The sequence below is a fragment of the Sinocyclocheilus anshuiensis genome, unplaced genomic scaffold (genome assembly GCF_001515605.1).
Source record: "Sinocyclocheilus anshuiensis isolate Anshui unplaced genomic scaffold, SAMN03320099.WGS_v1.1 scaffold3256, whole genome shotgun sequence".
NCBI classification, from domain to species: Eukaryota; Metazoa; Chordata; class Actinopteri; order Cypriniformes; family Cyprinidae; genus Sinocyclocheilus; species Sinocyclocheilus anshuiensis.
In genome coordinates, this window is record NW_015552819.1 from 52,000 (window position 1) to 69,837 (window position 17,838).

General features: G+C 37.0%; 3 protein-coding genes across 4 annotated transcripts; 2 read left to right on the plus strand and 1 right to left on the minus strand.

Annotated features, from left to right (window-relative positions):
* The first annotated feature begins 3,687 nt into the window (after positions 1-3,687).
* Positions 3,688-8,263, plus strand: LOC107667974 (ATM interactor-like). The gene is made up of 4 exons (XM_016459707.1): positions 3,688-3,990; positions 5,477-5,602; positions 5,781-5,980; positions 6,243-8,263. Exons 1-4 carry the CDS (start codon positions 3,775-3,777, stop codon positions 7,981-7,983), a joined length of 2,283 nt encoding a protein of 760 aa, XP_016315193.1. The 5' UTR covers positions 3,688-3,774; the 3' UTR covers positions 7,984-8,263.
* Positions 8,264-10,198: 1,935 nt separating this feature from the next.
* cunh16orf46 (chromosome unknown C16orf46 homolog) lies at positions 10,199-13,098 on the minus strand. 2 transcript variants are annotated; one of them, XM_016459708.1, is made up of 3 exons: positions 12,798-13,098; positions 12,337-12,553; positions 10,199-11,262 (listed from the first exon to the last, which is right to left on the minus strand). In XM_016459708.1, exons 2-3 carry the CDS (start codon positions 12,529-12,531, stop codon positions 10,342-10,344), a joined length of 1,116 nt encoding a protein of 371 aa, XP_016315194.1. In that variant the 5' UTR covers positions 12,532-12,553; positions 12,798-13,098; the 3' UTR covers positions 10,199-10,341. The 2 variants fall into 2 exon arrangements, with proteins under 2 accessions (XP_016315194.1, XP_016315195.1); XM_016459709.1 differs by lacking the exon at positions 12,798-13,098 and having other exon boundaries at positions 12,337-12,569.
* LOC107667976 (protein phosphatase 1 regulatory subunit 3E) lies at positions 13,098-15,221 on the plus strand. Its single transcript, XM_016459711.1, has one exon. It carries the CDS (start codon positions 13,898-13,900, stop codon positions 14,819-14,821), a length of 924 nt encoding a protein of 307 aa, XP_016315197.1. The 5' UTR covers positions 13,098-13,897; the 3' UTR covers positions 14,822-15,221.
* Positions 15,222-17,838: the final 2,617 nt, after the last annotated feature.

Here is a 17,838-nt window from a genome sequence, read left to right on the forward strand (position 1 = left end):
TTAAGGACTGACCCCATTCACTTCCATTCTAGATTCCTCTCTGTAACTCAGATTTTTATTTTAAGGATAGATAGATAGATAGATAGATGGATGGATGGATGGATAGATTTTTATAGATTAAAATTTTTAGATAGATTAGAGGTTTTTATGTCAACATACTTATTTCTAATGAGTAATGAAGCGGATGTGTTTTATTTCAGACGTAGCAATCAGTCTTTAGAGTGAGCACTGTAGGCAAGAGAAGCTTTGAGCCCACAGTGACATCTTGTGGTTTGATCAAATGAAATATGTTGACATGTCTTTGGGTAGTGCAATTGAAGTAGGATATGAATGACTTAGGGGTGGGCTATATGGCCAAAATCATATATAACAGTTCAATAATTTAATATTACCATAACTGTATATAAAGGGACCATATTCTTTATCCCAACATGGGACATCTTATCGGATTTTCTAAAATGTCTAAAAAAGATTTCACTGAAAGTTTTGGCAGACTACAGCAAAGAAGATCAGAAACCGCAGGTTCTACAGATTTGATAAACAGACACTTTGACATGAAACAATACAGTGATTTGTATGATTTATAGATTTTGAGTATTCCTTTTTATTTGAAATCCATAATTTTCAGGCTTTGACAAATATTTGTAAACTCTATTTTTAAACTGTAAGTAATTAAAACCCTGTATCACAATGTTATTAACTCAGTTTAATTAGCTTTTGGGACTACAAAGCTACATTTAATATTAAAGATCACAAGAAACCTATCACCCTAGTATCATTGTCCCACTGATTTTCCAAAGGGTAAAGTCAGATGAACATAAAAGGTGTTTTTTTTTCCTTTTTCTTTGTAGGCCTATTGTTTCAGAAAATCACTAATGCCCATAATGTCAATTGAATAAATATATAATGACTAATAGAAAACATAAAAGAAAAAGGAAGGGGACATTTTAAAGTATATTAAGTGACATGGTTGTAAACATTGTTTGATATTGAATTTATACAAAGAAAGAGATCACTTGTTGTACAATCACCTGTTGTCACGTCAGCAATAGTCCAATCTTGCAGTTCTAGGGTGTAAAAATAATTCCCTGAATATTAATTTTGATTATTACTCTGTTCATTATAATTAGGCTTATAATTACATCTACACTACCATTCAAAAGTTTGGGGTCAGTATGATTTTTTTTTTCCCAAGGATCCATAAGAAGCAGACAAAAGTTACCATTTGTAACTTGAATGTGCGAGGCTTCCAGTGTCATTGGCCTCCCATTTTTAGCTGTACAAAAATATATTAATATATCCCTTAGTTTTAGAAGATTATCTTGCTTTTTTAAAGAATATATTGAATCACCTTTTTTTTTTTGTTGAGGAAAATATCACATTCACAAGTGGAAGAAATGTAAATCTTTTATTTTATGAGAATGTTTAAAAGTTTCAAATAGCCTACTTCAAAAAGCTAATTATAAAGCTTAAAAAAACGTATGCTCCTCTGTCAAAATATTTACTTAATATTTAATATTTTAGTGCTGTCATGATTTATAGCTAATTCAGAATCCATTCCATTTCCAATCTTGCTTTTTTTTTTTTTGTATGTTAGTAAGTGTGATGTGCCTAACAATGTTAATTTCCTGTCTTGCGTGTACAAGATGTGCATTAAAAATATCAACATTTATTATGTTAATTAAGATTTCTATTTAAAAATAGATTATATTAATATGTTAATAATTAACATTTCTATGGTCTAATTCATATTTATATTTCAATCCTTCTGTTCATCAAAAACCCTGATGATAAAAGTATATCTTGTAATACATCGTGTCTGAATATAAGTTGTTCTGTCTACACTGGACGCCCGCCAATCCGTAGACCGTACTATTTCTGACTTACTCAACGCGCTTGCACTACCGACACCAGGGGCAAGTTCAAGCTCAAACCGGTGTGCACCGTTTGGCTACGGTTTCCGGTTTGAACGACATGTTTCCTGGAAACGGTGTGCAACGGTGTGCAACGGGCTTTTGAGATACGTTTTCTCTTGTTTGGTGGGTGTGTCAAACATGTCAGCCCAATCAGCAGCAACATGTATATAAACCACGCGGTATTAAAGAGACAGCTCGCACAATGTAATTAACATCCAAATAAATTAACAAGAGCAAGTATATTGTTTGCACATGTTTATTTACATTAAAGGAAAAATAACAAAAATAATAAGAGCACAAGTATAGATCTGGAACTTCTTTAAGTCTGTCTAAATATCATTTAGTAATTGCAATGTCTTCTGGTCCATATCCTTTCCTTAGGAAGGTGTGCTAAATACTGATTAATGTAACATAAAATACTATACATATTTATATATTTTGCTATTGTATTATGGAGTGACACTTTCATAAACTTTTCTATACCACTCTGATTATATAATGGTAAATATTACAATATCATAGCACAACAACAGTGATCAGCAATAATGATAAGCCTAATACTCACAATAAAAATAATAAGGTCATATAGATCATAACAGTCTTGGAGGTAAGAAGTGGATTATCCTTCACCTGAAATGTTTGTCTTTTCATCCTGAAATGCGAGGCAAATGTTGGATCACAATAATTAGGAACCACAGTTTCCACAAATCCCTTCACTCGATTGGGATGTTCTCCTTTATTCTGGACGGCAAGGGCAGTGACTGTAACATCGAGCGTATTTTGCAGTATTAAACACGTATTTATACCGATTTCATCAGTCTCCGAAAATTCTTCAAAAAGAACACAAAGAATGGCCTTCTCAGCTGCCATAGTTGCAACTCTTGCGTCATCAGAACCGAGTGTTCAATGCACCACCGTTTCCGTTTAAAAAACGTTTTGCACCGTTTTTGTAGGGGCTGAACGCAGCCCTGGACAAATACATTTGGAACGTTCGCTTTGATGTATGCACATGGTATAGACACCATGTTAGAATGTTGCAGACCATTTTTTTGTAAGTAGTAGCTTCAGCAAGTAAATATTTGGTGCAAACTAGTCTTAAACACAAGTTAATCTACAGGTGAAAATTATAGTACAAATAACTTTTTTTTTTTTTTATTATGCAAACATTATACAAAGATTTGTACAAGCATATACAACTGGCAACAAGTTCAAAAACAAATAAACATTCATAAGAATATGTAAAGTTATAGTACAAATAACGCACACACCCAGTGATACATTATTATCCATTATTCATATACATTATATATTATATATCAATAATACATTATTAATATACATCCTATTACTTGTTTCGCTTCTGTTTCAGTTTTTATAACCATTTCTTACTATGTGTAAGTAAGTTGTTGTTTTTTAGCATGTGTGTTTGCCAGTGTTATATTTTAGGATTACCGATAAACTACTGTCATTTGATTTGTATTATTTGTATTTGTTATTTATTTTAATTTTAGTTAAATTATGTCTGAATTTATTCTGTCTGTATAGGTAGTCATTTTTATTTAATCTCTTTATTTTTAAAATGTGTGGTATTTATAAAGTTTTAGCTTTTAGTTTTGGATCTGTTTTTAGTTGTTTTAATACTACAATTGATTGCTTCTGTTGTCCTCATTTGTAAGTCGCTTTGGAAAAAAGCGGCTGATAAATGACTAAATAAATCAAATAAAAACATTAGCATTGCGTGTGTGCGTAAGCTTGGCGTCTATGCGTCTTCCGGAAGTAAATGTGCGAACGGTCTAATGAGTTGGTTGCTATGCGATGTGTCCCGGAAGTGAATGTGTGCGTTGTGGCGTGTTGAATCATGGCTGCATCAACAATCAACGGTAATAGCCATCACAAAAAGCAAAAATGCAACGAGAAGCTGCCTTTACACGACAGAGAGATTATTAAACCCTCCATAACAGAGCTCACCAAAGAAGTGCGGACCAACATCCTCTGTACGGTGGAAGGATGTGGGAAGATTCTGCCTAACACTCCAGCACTCAACATGCACCTGGTCAAGTCCCACAGAATCAAGGTACAGCACTATATTAAAACCATGATACATTTGCTATTTCATGTTTTTTTTTATTACTTTTTATCAGCTTCATTTTTACAGGGTGTCTTATTTCACTTTTATCTTGACTCTTTTTCAGTCTATTATGTATGCCTTTATAATCTTTTTTTCTGATTCTGACTGGTGAGAATCAATTTAAAACATGTTTATCCTACTCTAAACACAGTTATATAACATGCACTAGAATAACGACTTTTAACTTTTAGTTAGTTCAAAACAGTTAATCTTTACGAACCCAAATGAGAAATATTTCTGAAATTATTGTACTTGACTGCATGTGCTATAATATAAAGAGAAACCACTCTGTTAGGGCTATTCTGGGGATGTTAAGCATCTTCTTATCGGCCTTTTTTTGCCAGCTCATAGCGGCATCGACATTATATTGAATGAGACCTGCTTGACAGGCTGACAGCCTGAGTGATGTAACCCAGTTTGCAGCACAGAACGAGCCAGGGCCGTTTGCCAGGCCTGGATTCTGATTTCTGCAGTCTTTGTGGCACTGAGGAGGAAGGTCCATTGTCAACATGGTCTTAAAACTCTGGGTTGGGAGTCTTTGCTAATTTCATGCATTCTTTTTGACATATAAATATTATTTTCTGATTGTTGCATCCCTCTGTGAATAAACACAAGCAATAGAGAAATGTGGTGTTTATTTGCTGTGCAGTATGGGAAAGCATTGTACTGTTGTCGTTCTTCTTATTGCAACCCATTGATGAAAAAACACATCAAATCCGACCTGACCATTCAGACTGAAAAGCATTAAATGAATAGTTCACCCAAAAAAATGATAATTCTTTCATTATTACTTGCTCTCATGCTGTTTTCATGTTTTCCTATCTTCTGTGGGAAAAGTAATATTTTCTTCTGAATATGATCACTTTTTATGATTAACAGACCAAAATGTGATGAAAATGAAACTAACCACCGAAGCATCACGTCACTAATGCCTCAAAATGATGTGCTCATGCCATCACAACTTAGATTTTTCTTCCTCAGGAGCATAATTTATCTGCCTGTGCTTATTTGGATTTCATTGTGTTCGGTGACCCACACTGAGTGGGTTATTCTCCTTAGGGTCAATGTGATGGCTTTTCAGAAGTGTATCTCCTATTCCAATAGTGTGTTCCCTATGAAGGGGAATGTCTCAGATTAGTATGTAACCTAGGTTCCATGAATAGTGAATAAGATACTGCTTGGCTTGCTATTCTTCTCAGTTTTTCGGTACAGTCAACTTGATAGGAAAATCTTGTGAGTTGTGATGGTGCAAGCATGTCCTTTTAAGTAGTGATGCAATACTTCGATGGGTGGTCTAGCACCATCAGCCAGCAAATTGCTGTGATTCTATACAAGCTTCAGAACGAAGACGTTTTCTTGCTACTTACAAAAGAAGCAATATTATTGTTGCTTCATTTAAAGTGGTTTCTTACTATATTTCTTTTGATTTCAGGAGGGTCTGGTCAACCCCACAATTAGAAAGGACATCAAGGAATCACAAAAGCTCTACTCTTGCCCAATAGAAGGCTGCCCAAGAGGATCAAACAGACCCTTTTCTCAGTTTTCGCTTGTTAAACAGGTACTTGCCATTTTCTGGGTTTTTTTTTTTTTGTAGTTTTCTGTGATGTTATTTTACTGTACCTTTGGTAAACTGGCACTAAATTTTTTATTCTTTTTTAGAACTTGATATATAATTTATGTCCTGCTAGGAAAACAGCTGCTGACTAACATGTTTCCTAATCTTACTAATGGTGTAGCACTTTATGAAGATGCATGCAGAAAAGAAGCACAAGTGCTTGAAGTGCAGTAATGGCTACAGCACTGAGTGGGACCTGCGGAGACATGCTGAGGATTGTGGGAGGACATACAGCTGTACATGTGGTTGTCCTTATGCCAGTAGAGCAGCACTGCTGTCTCATATCTACAGAACAGGCCATGAGGTTCCCAAAGAGCACAGGTACTCATTTCATCTGGCTAAGAGTTAAAACTGGTTTTGTGGTAGTAGAAAAACACACAAAAAAGAGCATGGTGTGATTTCAACCTTGGCTTGCATAAATCATAATATTAATATTCAAATACGTTCAAAAAGATAGCATGTCTGACCTAGGATAATATGTGGGTCAGGACAGCCATTGCGTCTTTCATTGTTAACTTATATCCCAGTGTAAGGTTGTTAATCATACTGCATACCTTATTAAAGTGCAGTGTTTGTCTTATAGGTATCCACCAGTGAAGAAGAGAAAAATGGAAAGATTGTCAAGCAGTGCAACAAATGTTATGCCTGATGAACTAATAAATGAAATTCCAGACTGTAAGAAAAAGCTCAGTGAAGGAGTAGTCCCTACCATACTAGTCTCTGGAGCCTCAGACACAGCACAACACAACATTAACCACCCTAGAAACACCCAGAAACTCCTTCTCCCGAAGCCCAAAGTGGCCCTAGTCAACTTTCCTATTATGCAGTTCACCCACCTGCCCATTCTCCTCCCCTCTGCGGAAAGTAGTGCCTTGAGGTCATTGGTCTTGTCTGTGGATGCACAAGGGTCGATAAGCACTGTGCATATTTTGTCACCGTCAGTCGGCACAGTGGTGCCTGATGTGAGCAATAAGACTTTCAAAGAGGCCTTTCCTGTACATACATCAGGCCCAGAAACAATTAGCACAGGAGTACAGGTCAATCTTGAGAATCAAGCCTCTGTGGGAGATCCAGTGGATCTTGGATCCAGAAACAAAAGCACTTCAACAAACATTCAAACTGACTTAACATACCTTAACAAAGGAATGGATGCTGGACCATTGACTGCTTCCCACTGCTGTGAGGCCTCAGTGTCCTCTTGTTCTCAGACAGACATCAGTGTAAGTGCTCAGATTCAGCTGCCTGTTAATGTGCAAACCCAGACGCTACCCTCACAAATCAAAGCCATGTTTTCCATTGGAGCACAGACGGATGTTTTCAGTTTCTCTTCCTTTAATGTGACCCGAGAAACACAAACAAGCTGTTCTACAGCCCCAGTGGTTGAAAGCCAAATGGACCAAGCAATGTGCACAAATCTTTTCGATACTGATACTCTCAGTGTCTCCACTCAGACTGCAGCGGCTGATGCACATTTCAGAACCAGTTGTTTAGAAGATCCTCTGACCAGCACTGGAGCTGGGCTTTTTGAGGACAAGACTGCTGCATCCATGTGTTTTGGGGCCCAGACTGACATTTTGCATCAAAACACAGTAGCAGACAACCAGACTCAGACCATGATACTCTTCCGTGACCTTGAGAATATACTTTCTGACAGCATGACTGGGGCGGCTTCGGACTGTACTTCAGGTTTAATTGCTACGCATGAACCGCATCACACTGGTATTGACTTTGACTTTGAAGAGTTTCTTAATGCGACACACATTCAGACTCAGACAGAAGAAAGTGCTTTGAACAGTCTGAACACAGAGACAACTTTGGAACTCCTAGACATTGAGACACAGACTGACTTCCTGCTCTTCGACAACTATGATAATGGGCACGACAGTGACGTTGGAACAAGGGTGCAACCGAGTGAGCTGGAGCTTGAGATGTTTGACACACAGACCCAGACTGACCTCAACTTCCTGCTAGACACAGGTGGGCACATGCCCCTTGGCAGTATCCTCAGACAGTCTAGTTTCAGCATGAGCACAGAGTCCTCAGACACAGAAACACAGACCGACATCAGGCCTGCTCCACTTTCTCTGCCTAGCTCCCATGATGGGCAGGTGAGGCTCAGCAGTGCTGAAACCCAGACCATCTCCAGTTCCTTTCAGAGCCTTGGACACCTCTTCCACACTAGCAATGAGACCCAAACAGCAGTGGACGACTTCCTTTCAGCAGACTTGGCCTGGAACATGGAGTCTCACTTTAGCTCGGTGGAAACTCAAACGTGTGAGGAGCTCATCTCACTATTTCGACACAATGGGAAAGCCAAGAGCTGAAGGCTCCATCAAAGGTGATTTGGTTGATTTAGGTCAGATAATGGAGTCGTCATTCCTAGTATCTCCCTCAGCAAGGGTGGCAGAACTTCAAAACAGTAATTGTAGAATTTTATTTTTAGATAAATGTCCACAATAAGGTATTGCATATATGCCCAAGTCTAAGGATGTATAAATATACCTTTGCAGCACTTTATCATCTCACTATTAACATATATTGTAAATCCTAAAAGTATTTTATTTGTTACAGTAGGTCAGGTCAGAGCCTCTCGTGGGTATGTGTAATAAGCTGGTACTGATGTAACTCAAAAATCAGACAGATATGATGAACATTCATTCCACAAATAAAATGTATTGTCTTGTAGGTATACTTTATAGTCTGATATTGTTTAGATGTCTTGAGTCTTATTGTCTTTGTACATGCTGTTTTTTGACCTTGAGTTGTTTGTTTGCTTTGTGGTATAAACAAACTTATGTTACATTTAATAGTGCAATGCTCTAGACCCATCTAATAGCCACTGTGAGTATATTTAGGTCTTGATTCATGACAGAATTCATGCAAAAATTTCTTGCCGACTTATGGCATGATAATTTAATCGTTACATCCTAAATCAGTTGAATTTGCATGTTTCAGACATCACATTTCCTTCAAAAGTGGAGCTGGGGATTTGCTCTTGTTTACTGTGATTTGCATTCTGTACTGTGAGTAGATTTAAATATGCAAATCACAAATGTTTACTGTTAAACAAAACCTTTAATATTTATTTGAAAGCAAGTATCAATTTTGATGGAATATGTTCATCCCTCCTTATGATTTCAATTAACAGTTTACACATACTGTATAAACTTTTTGTTGATGCCTTAATTCAAGTGTTCATATGCTTTTGATTGAGATAATGAAATCACAGTGCTGCTTAATGGAGGAGATGTAGAAATGCTGTCGTTTGTGTTTTTATTTTCTTTATTGTAGTTTTTGTGTATATATTTATTTGTTTTTGGTTCTTATGAATGTTTCATCTTTGTGTGTCAAAATTCACTACTCTTTGGCCTTAGTACACTAAATATAAAAGGCAACCATAGCTTTTTTTCATTCAGCATTGTGTGTGCGTATAAATGGGATATGCTACTAATTATTTTTTTTTTATGAAAAGTTCTGTTTATTTGTACTCCTGTACTTAATGTATATAGTGGAATTTCCACAAGTAGAATGTAAGTGACGCAGTGTCTGTTCCCTTTATGATGTCACATTGGCTGCTGCTTAACCTAACTGCAAAAGAGCTTTAGTATTTTTATGCCAAACACTAGGAACTCTAGTATTCAGCCACTACATTCATTGAAATGATATTTAGATCTTGGAATAAATACTGCAAATGTATACGTTAACTTTGTGTAGGCGATGATGATGTCATAGTGAAAACTTGTGATAGTAAACTTGAAAGTGTCCAGCTAAGCTCAAGTTTTTCTCAGTAAAGAGTGCATGCATATTTTTGTGGCAAGAATAACTTTTGTTGCTTTTTGTTTTTCAACATGTGTCTTATTTAACTTGGTATAGGACATAATTTATAATTCGGTATAATAATAATGATAAAATTATGATTATTTTTGTTCTTTAGAGGCTGGCCATGTGTATAGTTTGGCTATGTTCTAGGCTATGCTGATGCACATGAAACTGGAAAATAAACCGCAGAAAATAATGTTTTGTCCATTAAATGAATCAAGCATTCTACTGCTATTTACTGTATATTACGCTAATACAATAATGGGTTTTAGTTTCTTCTATTCTCTGTTATTGTCCTGAGCAAATATTAATGTCTGCAAATGGCTGTTCTAAATTGGGTTATTTTTGGCACATTCAGCTGGACAAAGCTTTGTAGAACATTCCCTAGTTGTGATACATTTTATGGAATCAAAATAATACTGAAGTGAGTCTGAAAAAAAAAAATCAATAACCACGGAAGGTTGCATTTTTGTCTCTGATTATTATTCAAAGCCATATACAAATGGCACATGATATAAAGTACTATTCAGTTGTATATTTGTAAAGGATCAACTGCACCTGAATTCGGCTAATCAGGTTCATTTTTCAGTGATTGTTGGACAGTGATTGTTTAGCTAGTTTGAACGCTGAACATGCATAGTAAAATAGCATGGTTCTGAGTAATTGAATCCTGCAGTTTCAGAAAGAAAAAAAAATACATAGATTTCTCTTTATCCCTTTATGTTGCATAGTCATTTTCATGTAGCACACATTTTCAAGTACACCTGAGTGTGAGGCTCTTGTCTCAAACAGAATCACAACACTTATTTAACGCCAAACAGTATGGCGCTACAATGTACAGAGAGTTCAAAGATCAATAATATTCACATAGGCATGTGAACTCTCGTTCCAATCAGCATTAGTCGATGAGCTTCAGGTCGTTTCAGATCTTTTGCTTTGTGGCCAGAATACAATCTATAACTGGTGTTGTTCCTGGTGGAAGGCCTTGTCAATTCTTCCTGCCTGAGGTTTCTTCCCAGGGGGTAGGAAGACTGGGGTAATGTATTTGACACAGGGCTGGAGGGTAAATCATACTTATTTTGAAAAGTTATGTTAAAAATAGATGGCAGGTGATTGTTGACCTGGGACAGCCAATGCTTTGTGCTGGGAGGTCTTTTTAACCTGTAGCCATTCTCTTCTGGGATAAAGTCTATGAGGGCCTTGAAGACATTTCCTGTGTCACCACTGACACTCAATATTTCACCATCAGTGACGGCACCGGTGGCATCGGGCGTCATGGCCTTGGTGACAACTTCTGCTGGGTGGCAATCTGTTGGCTCCACCCTTTTAAAAAGACTGTAGTTCCTCTGGTTTCTGGACTCTTTGACAGGCGGCAACACACTAAAGCTTCTGATGCTAAGAGCAACTCTATTTTCCCTCTGAATTTGACACGGTTCTATATGGTAATGGCAGACTGATGGTGATTTGTTTTGTTTACACTGTTCATCTCCAGACAGCAATTTGTTGATTAATGGCTCTGACATATTTTGCAGAGATAAGCTGAAAGAGTATAGTTCATCTGATGAGGAATTGTCCGTTTCCTCTGCAAGATCCAGAAGTTTTGGGGCAGTCTTTCTGAAAGTTTTCAGAGCATTTCCAGCAGAGCAATAGATTGGCAGATCAGAAAGATTAAGGTCCGCACAGAGGAGACAGTGAGAGTCTATTGTGTCTTGCTTGATTTTTTTCCCCTTCCTTGGAGGTTGAAGAAATGCACCAAAAGGAGGAAATCTCCCCCAACCTTCAACCTGTTAAAAAATGCAGCCTGTGAGTTTTGACATTTCAATTAACAAATGCAATCTTTGCACTGTGAGAACACTACAGAAGCTTCATCTGAAATGCATATGCATACCACAAAGTTTACACTGCCTTTACACACACAATGTATTTACAGACTGTTCAATGCTGCAGAGAGACAGCACAGTTGCATTTACGGACTTTACAACTTATTAAGTTATGAAGTTAGTGTTATATATGACATTATGGATATACAAACGAAATAATGAATGAAAATAATTATAATCATAAAAAAAAGATTAAATTATAAAATATATAATATATATATAGTATATATACACTGATGCAACCAAACCGGAGTTGTGCTATTAATACATTGAGAGAGAGTTATGAGGGACCTTGGAACATGAATGAGGAACACAAGCAAATGATTACAAATGGGTTACAAATCTTTTGTTGTACAATCAACTTAGCTGTATAAGTCATTTCAACTTAAATTACATTAAACTTAAAAACATGAGTTGAATCTTGTATAACTTATTTAAAAAAGTTGAGAATTGCTTAACTTATTTTGATGAGTTAATGTAAAAACAGGTTATCATGACATTGATTGTACCATTTTTTACAGTGTAACACTGATCTATATAAATAATGATATAAATTCTTTATTATATATATATATATATATATATATATATCAGTGGTTAATAATGATAATAATAATAATAGTAAATTTATGTAATTCCCAAACTAATATACAATTAACGAAAAAATATACATGTGCATCTCAATAAATTAGAATGTCGTGGAAAAGTTCATTTATTTCAGTAACTCAACTCAAATTGTGAAACTCGACGACATTCTAATTTATTGAGATGCACCTGTAGATACAAAGAGGGACAAAGACTGATATACATAAAATTATACAGCAATGTCAAAAGATAGATCAGTTAGATCAGGGGAAAGCACTGTCAGAATAACTGTGTCTTTTTCTGATGTGTTTTTAGATAACGAGCATGATAAAGGACATTATTCCTGCCATCTACAATCTTTAGTTCTGGTTCGGTCCTGTTAATTTGACTCACAGCGTCTTCCCAGCCAGTGCGGCTCTGAAGCAAATGTATGTTGTGCTCCCTGCTACAATCCTCTTCGCTGAGATCCAACAACACATTCACATACGGTCTGCCCGAAGACTCTGTGTTCCTTTTTGTGCTGTAAATAGTCGTATGCTGTTTCTCAGCATCAGTATCGTCTGATGCACAGACTTCAGTGCTATTCATTCCGGACTGCTTCAGTCACAGCCTGAAACACAGCAACAACAACAACAAAAGAGATTTATGTAAAGATAATTTTATGTCTCACAAGATAGCTCTCAAGTTGCTCCCTAACGTCTGTAGATAAGGAAAAAACTGTTTCGTATGACAGCCTAATGAACTAGCCTACTGAAAGACTGACACATAGCAAACGCATTCGTAAATACATGCATCATAAGAATAAACATGCAATAAGCATCCTAAATAGGCTACATAAACAACTGTCAACTTACGTTAATTTTGACAACACTAACATCTTATATGTGGTACAGTTGGCCAATAAAAAATGAGTGTAAATGCATACATTGGTATTCCATTTCTGTTAAGTAAACTGCGTGAACTGATGTTTAGAGTCCTGGTTGTCATGGTAACCGTGGGAGAGGATGACGTAGTGGAAAAAGACGAGGCGTAATGTCGGCATTAATGCAATGGTTGTTTTTGTACACTTGATGTAGGGTAGCTTATTGTTAATAAAACAATATATATATATTTTTAAATAAAGTATTAAAAAAGTAACAGCCTTAAAATTAATTATAGCTTATACACTGTGTTGTAGTTTTGTTAATTTACTTATGATCTTTCCATTTTAGGCATTCACGACACGCTTAATATGACAGAATGATTATGTATTTAGTTATTTATCGCATGCTTCATTTTCTTAATTTTGTGAAAATGTAACAGGTATAGGGCCTATGCCGTGTATGTAATGTAGCAATAAAGGCACTCGCATCCCTCTAACTTTACCTTTGGCTAATTGTTGCATAAGCTTTGCAGAATGATTACCGATGGGCAGGTCATACTGACATATTATTAATAATAGGTAGGCTATCAAAACGGTTTTCTTTATTTTTTTAAGAAAGTACGTTTATTCTGAGCTGTTATTGCAGTGTTTCGTCTACTGTGAGACGTGATCCAGCGCACGGACTGCTTGTGGATAAGGGGGTGTGTTTAACTGGCAGAGAATTGACTGATGGACTCATGAATATTAATGATTAAAACGCGCCGTTCGGGTTCAGTTGATTGGCTGAAAGGTAGACGTCGGTATGAGTGATAGTTAACTGACGAATTCAGCTCACTTTGGCTTATGAATATTAATTACGTTTCTTGACCTCGCGATTGAGGAAGGTTGACAAGAAGCGTCGGCTTGACCTGACATTTATTCATGACCTAAAGCTTTGCCTTAGTAGGTTTCAACCGGCAGCAGCATCTCGGCAAAGATTGGTTCAGATATCCGCAGTACCATCAGCCATAGCTTCCCGTAGCCTATAATGCGAAAGGACACTTAACATCAGACCTCGACTGAAACATTTTCAAAGGATTTGCAGACTCTTTTATGGAAGCTGAGGCTGCTGTGGTAATGCTGCCTCCCAAGAACTGCATCCCCAGAAACTACAGTTGTATCGCTGGGCTGTTCGGAAGCTTGACAGCAACAGAGCAAAAGCTGGAGGACGGAGAAGAAGAGATGGAGGGAGAGGAAAGCAAGAATGGGGACTGTGAATCGTTAGAAATCAGCGTAGTGAATGAAAAACCGAGAGGACGGGAGTCATTCCTGAAGCCCCCGTATAGCCCGACACAGCGCCGCAGGTGCAAGTCTCTCCCCACATCGGCTGAAAGAGCCAAATTAGAGATCGCACGAAGCCGGAGCCCAAGCAGTCAAAAAAAGGTACGTTTCGCTGACTCTCTGGGCCTGGACCTGATTTCTATTAAACACTTTAATGACACGGATATGCCTGAGGTTCCAGACCGCATTATTGACAAATTCAAAAAAGCCAGAGCTCTCCACTTGAATAATTTCGACAAGTCCAACACATCCAGCCAGTCCGTGTTTATGGAGCTGCTCTTCGCAAATCCAGGATCCCTGCCAGACTTCCTTGACAGAGTTGTTGCAGCGAAGGTTTTACTGGAGTCTGTTCAGGCTGATGAGTGCAGCCTCGCGGGGATCGCGCGGGTTCTTAACTTGGCTTTCGAAAAAAAGGTCTATTTGAGGTACACCATAAATAACTGGACGACATTCATGGATATTCTGGCGTCTTACGTCCCCCATTCCAGCGACGGTCAGACTGACAAGTTTAGCTTCAAAATCATCACCCCGACCTTTCTGGAGTTTGGAGGAACACTGCAGTTTGCCATCAAGTACTGTGTCGGGGGAGGTGAATTTTGGGACAACAACAATGGGAATAATTACAGAGTAAGACGACACAGATTTAAAATTTCTCCTCCAAGGGAATGGGAGAACGGATGGATCCATTTTATTTAGTGCGCGCATCAGCCGTTCCGCTATGACGAAACTTGCTCATTAATATTAATTATGTGGCTTCCATTGACTGATTGGCTAAGTAATAATCATGAGCCAAGGCTTCGCCATAGTAGGATCAGTAATCTCTCCAGCAGTGTACCATGAAGGAACTATACTGACCTTCCATGAAAAACGTATGTAGCATACCACATATTCGTAAATGTAACACTGTGCTTTTGTCATTGCTTAACCAATGGTAGAGAATAGGAAATTAAATTGACGTCAGAAAGGTAACCACTAATTGACAAATGTAACATTAGGCACATTGTTCTCAGACACTGATTGTTTAGCTGCAGTACATGGATGGTTAAGGAGACAAGACCCTGTCCTGCATTCATTAAAATGAGCAGCACCATTTTAATGAACCCAGTTTACATTTAGCTGTAATGCATGTGCTCTAATAGGATATTGTGTAATAACTACATAATCCACAGTGAGCCTGTTACTCTTCAGTTTCAGTGAAATCATGGTGCTTCAGCATCACTGTGCTTGTTTTACATAAAATTGCAGCTAAGGGGTTCGGCTAACGTTACCTCTGAGGAGATTTTGATACAATAATAAATCAAACCTTTTAGAAGAGGCTATTCCTTGGATCCATGAAAAATTGTGACCAGTTCTGGTCTGCCTGCTGCAAGCAGGCCTTGAACAACTGCCTCTTCAGGCCAGGGGAATAAGGATTACCTGCACCAAGGTGTCTTGCTTTAGCAATCCATGTGCAGCAATTAAATATTGCATACATTTTCATGCAGGCTGTTGACTATTTTGTGTTTTACTCTTAAATTCGTCTGTTTATATTTAAAAATATATATAATAGTTGGGATAGTCCACTCAAAAATGAAAATTCTCTCACCATTTACTCACCCTCATGTCATCCCAAATGTTTCTTTAGATAGACATATTACATCTTTTACACTAACAAAAGATAACATTTTTTGGGTGGAATTATCCCTTTAACGCATGGTACTGGTGTCATTGTGAACGATTCATCCTCGCATGCTTGCTTTTCCTGTGATATGCTCACTTGACGTCTAAAATGCAGTTGTGTTCAGTGACCATTCCAGTAGGAAACACTCACTTCTCACAATCCAATCATTAACTCATTGATAAAATCAAGTCCTGCCTAACATTTCTTCTTGCTCATTTTCACTCTGAAATGTCACAATACGATAGTAGAGTCAGTCGCAACTTCTGATTCAGAAAATCCTTTTGATTTAATCCCTGCTTAAATAAAATTCTGTTAACATCTAAACCACATCGATCTTAATAATTACTATTAAGCATGTATATAATCATTTATAGTTGATATGTAATTGTTACACACATTTAAGTGCTCTGAAGTTTATATTCGTCTTTTTTATTTCCAGCCCTGGTGACCAAGCTGAGTATTTTATTGTATGCTGGTCACGCTTAATTTTGACATTTTTACAGTGTTGGATCTTTCTAATGGGCATTTCAGAATTTGTGACTTTTCGGTGTCATTTAAATCACTTTTTTCATACCTTCCTCCATCAGCAATGACGTAGCACATAAATGAATATACTTCAGCTTAATAGTAATTATTAAGATTGATGTGGTTTTGATTTGGTAAAAGGTGCTTGGTAAAAAATATATGATCAGAATATTGATTGTGCATGCACTGTATGAAATCCCCCGACCCACCCCACATTTTTATGGAAAAGTGATTGTAAAATTACAGAAATTTGCATGACAGCGTGACACCAAAATACCGTTGTGAAAAAATGAAGATAAAAGAAGGTACAATTTTCTGATTTAATAATTGACCTATAACTCAAAGTTTATGATGCTTCTTTGGGGTTCACTAATGTTACATGAGTAATTGCGAGTTGCTGTCATTGTCTGCATACACTTGTTGACCATTTTTTTCTGGAATACCCAAATCCTATAAACCTTAGATGTCATAAAGTAATTTTATTACTAAATATATTAAAATAAATATATCTCCATCATTTTATTTATTCTCTTGTAATCAGATGATAACATATAGAAGATTATTTATTTTTTGAATAAACTTCTCCATAGTTAAGCATAGACCTTATCTTCAGAATGCTGTCTTTGAACTGCAGTGGCTCTTAATATTTCTATGGCATTGCTGTCAAAGAGTAATTAGCTGGTGAAGCGGATTTACTTTTTGTAGAGTTAACGAAAGTTATCATGAGCACTGTAATGTTTGAAGAGGATGTCATAACAAATGTCAGTAGACCGGGAAGATTTTAAATCGAGTGGTCCATAAATCTGTAAGATCGGTGTTGAAAAGGGGCGGGGCTACATTCGATCTATAGTGAATTACTGCCACTGAAGCTGGGCTATCAGGTTGCAGGGCAGATTAAACGACTTCCTGATCCTCTTGTACTCTGCGTCAGTCAGGGCCGTAGCTAGGGTATCTGGGGCAACAGGTTGTTGCTGTGGGCCCTCCTCCTCAGTTGAAATTGCAGGAGCCCACTGAAAGCCCTGATAATCGTCACTACCTTTCTCCCACGGCTACAGCTGATGGTTGAACATTGAAAATCATGTCACCCGAAGCAGCCATGTTTCATTAGTGCCGCGTAAATGTTTTGACATCAAAGATTATGCACTTTTATTTAAGACTTTTTTGGTCTTTAGCCGCACTTTGAATAGTTTATTACTGTATGACAAATGATTGTAACGCTGAACTTTTCAAAAAGTATGACTAGAGCATCTACTCTTTGTAAAGTTACACAGCATTGAAAAAGAATTCAGATAACTTACATATTATGTATTGTTATAATTATATATTTTATATATTAATTATATATTTTGTTGCCACATTTTGCGATGTTACAGCCTTATGCTAAAATGAAATCATCTAAAAGATGATCCAGAGAAATGGAATGCACCTAAACTAAATTTCAGGTGTCACAAAAAAGCATCTGAACACAACCTATTGTATATCTTTGTGATATAATTTTTTTTTTTTTTTTTTTTGGTTTGGGGCATAT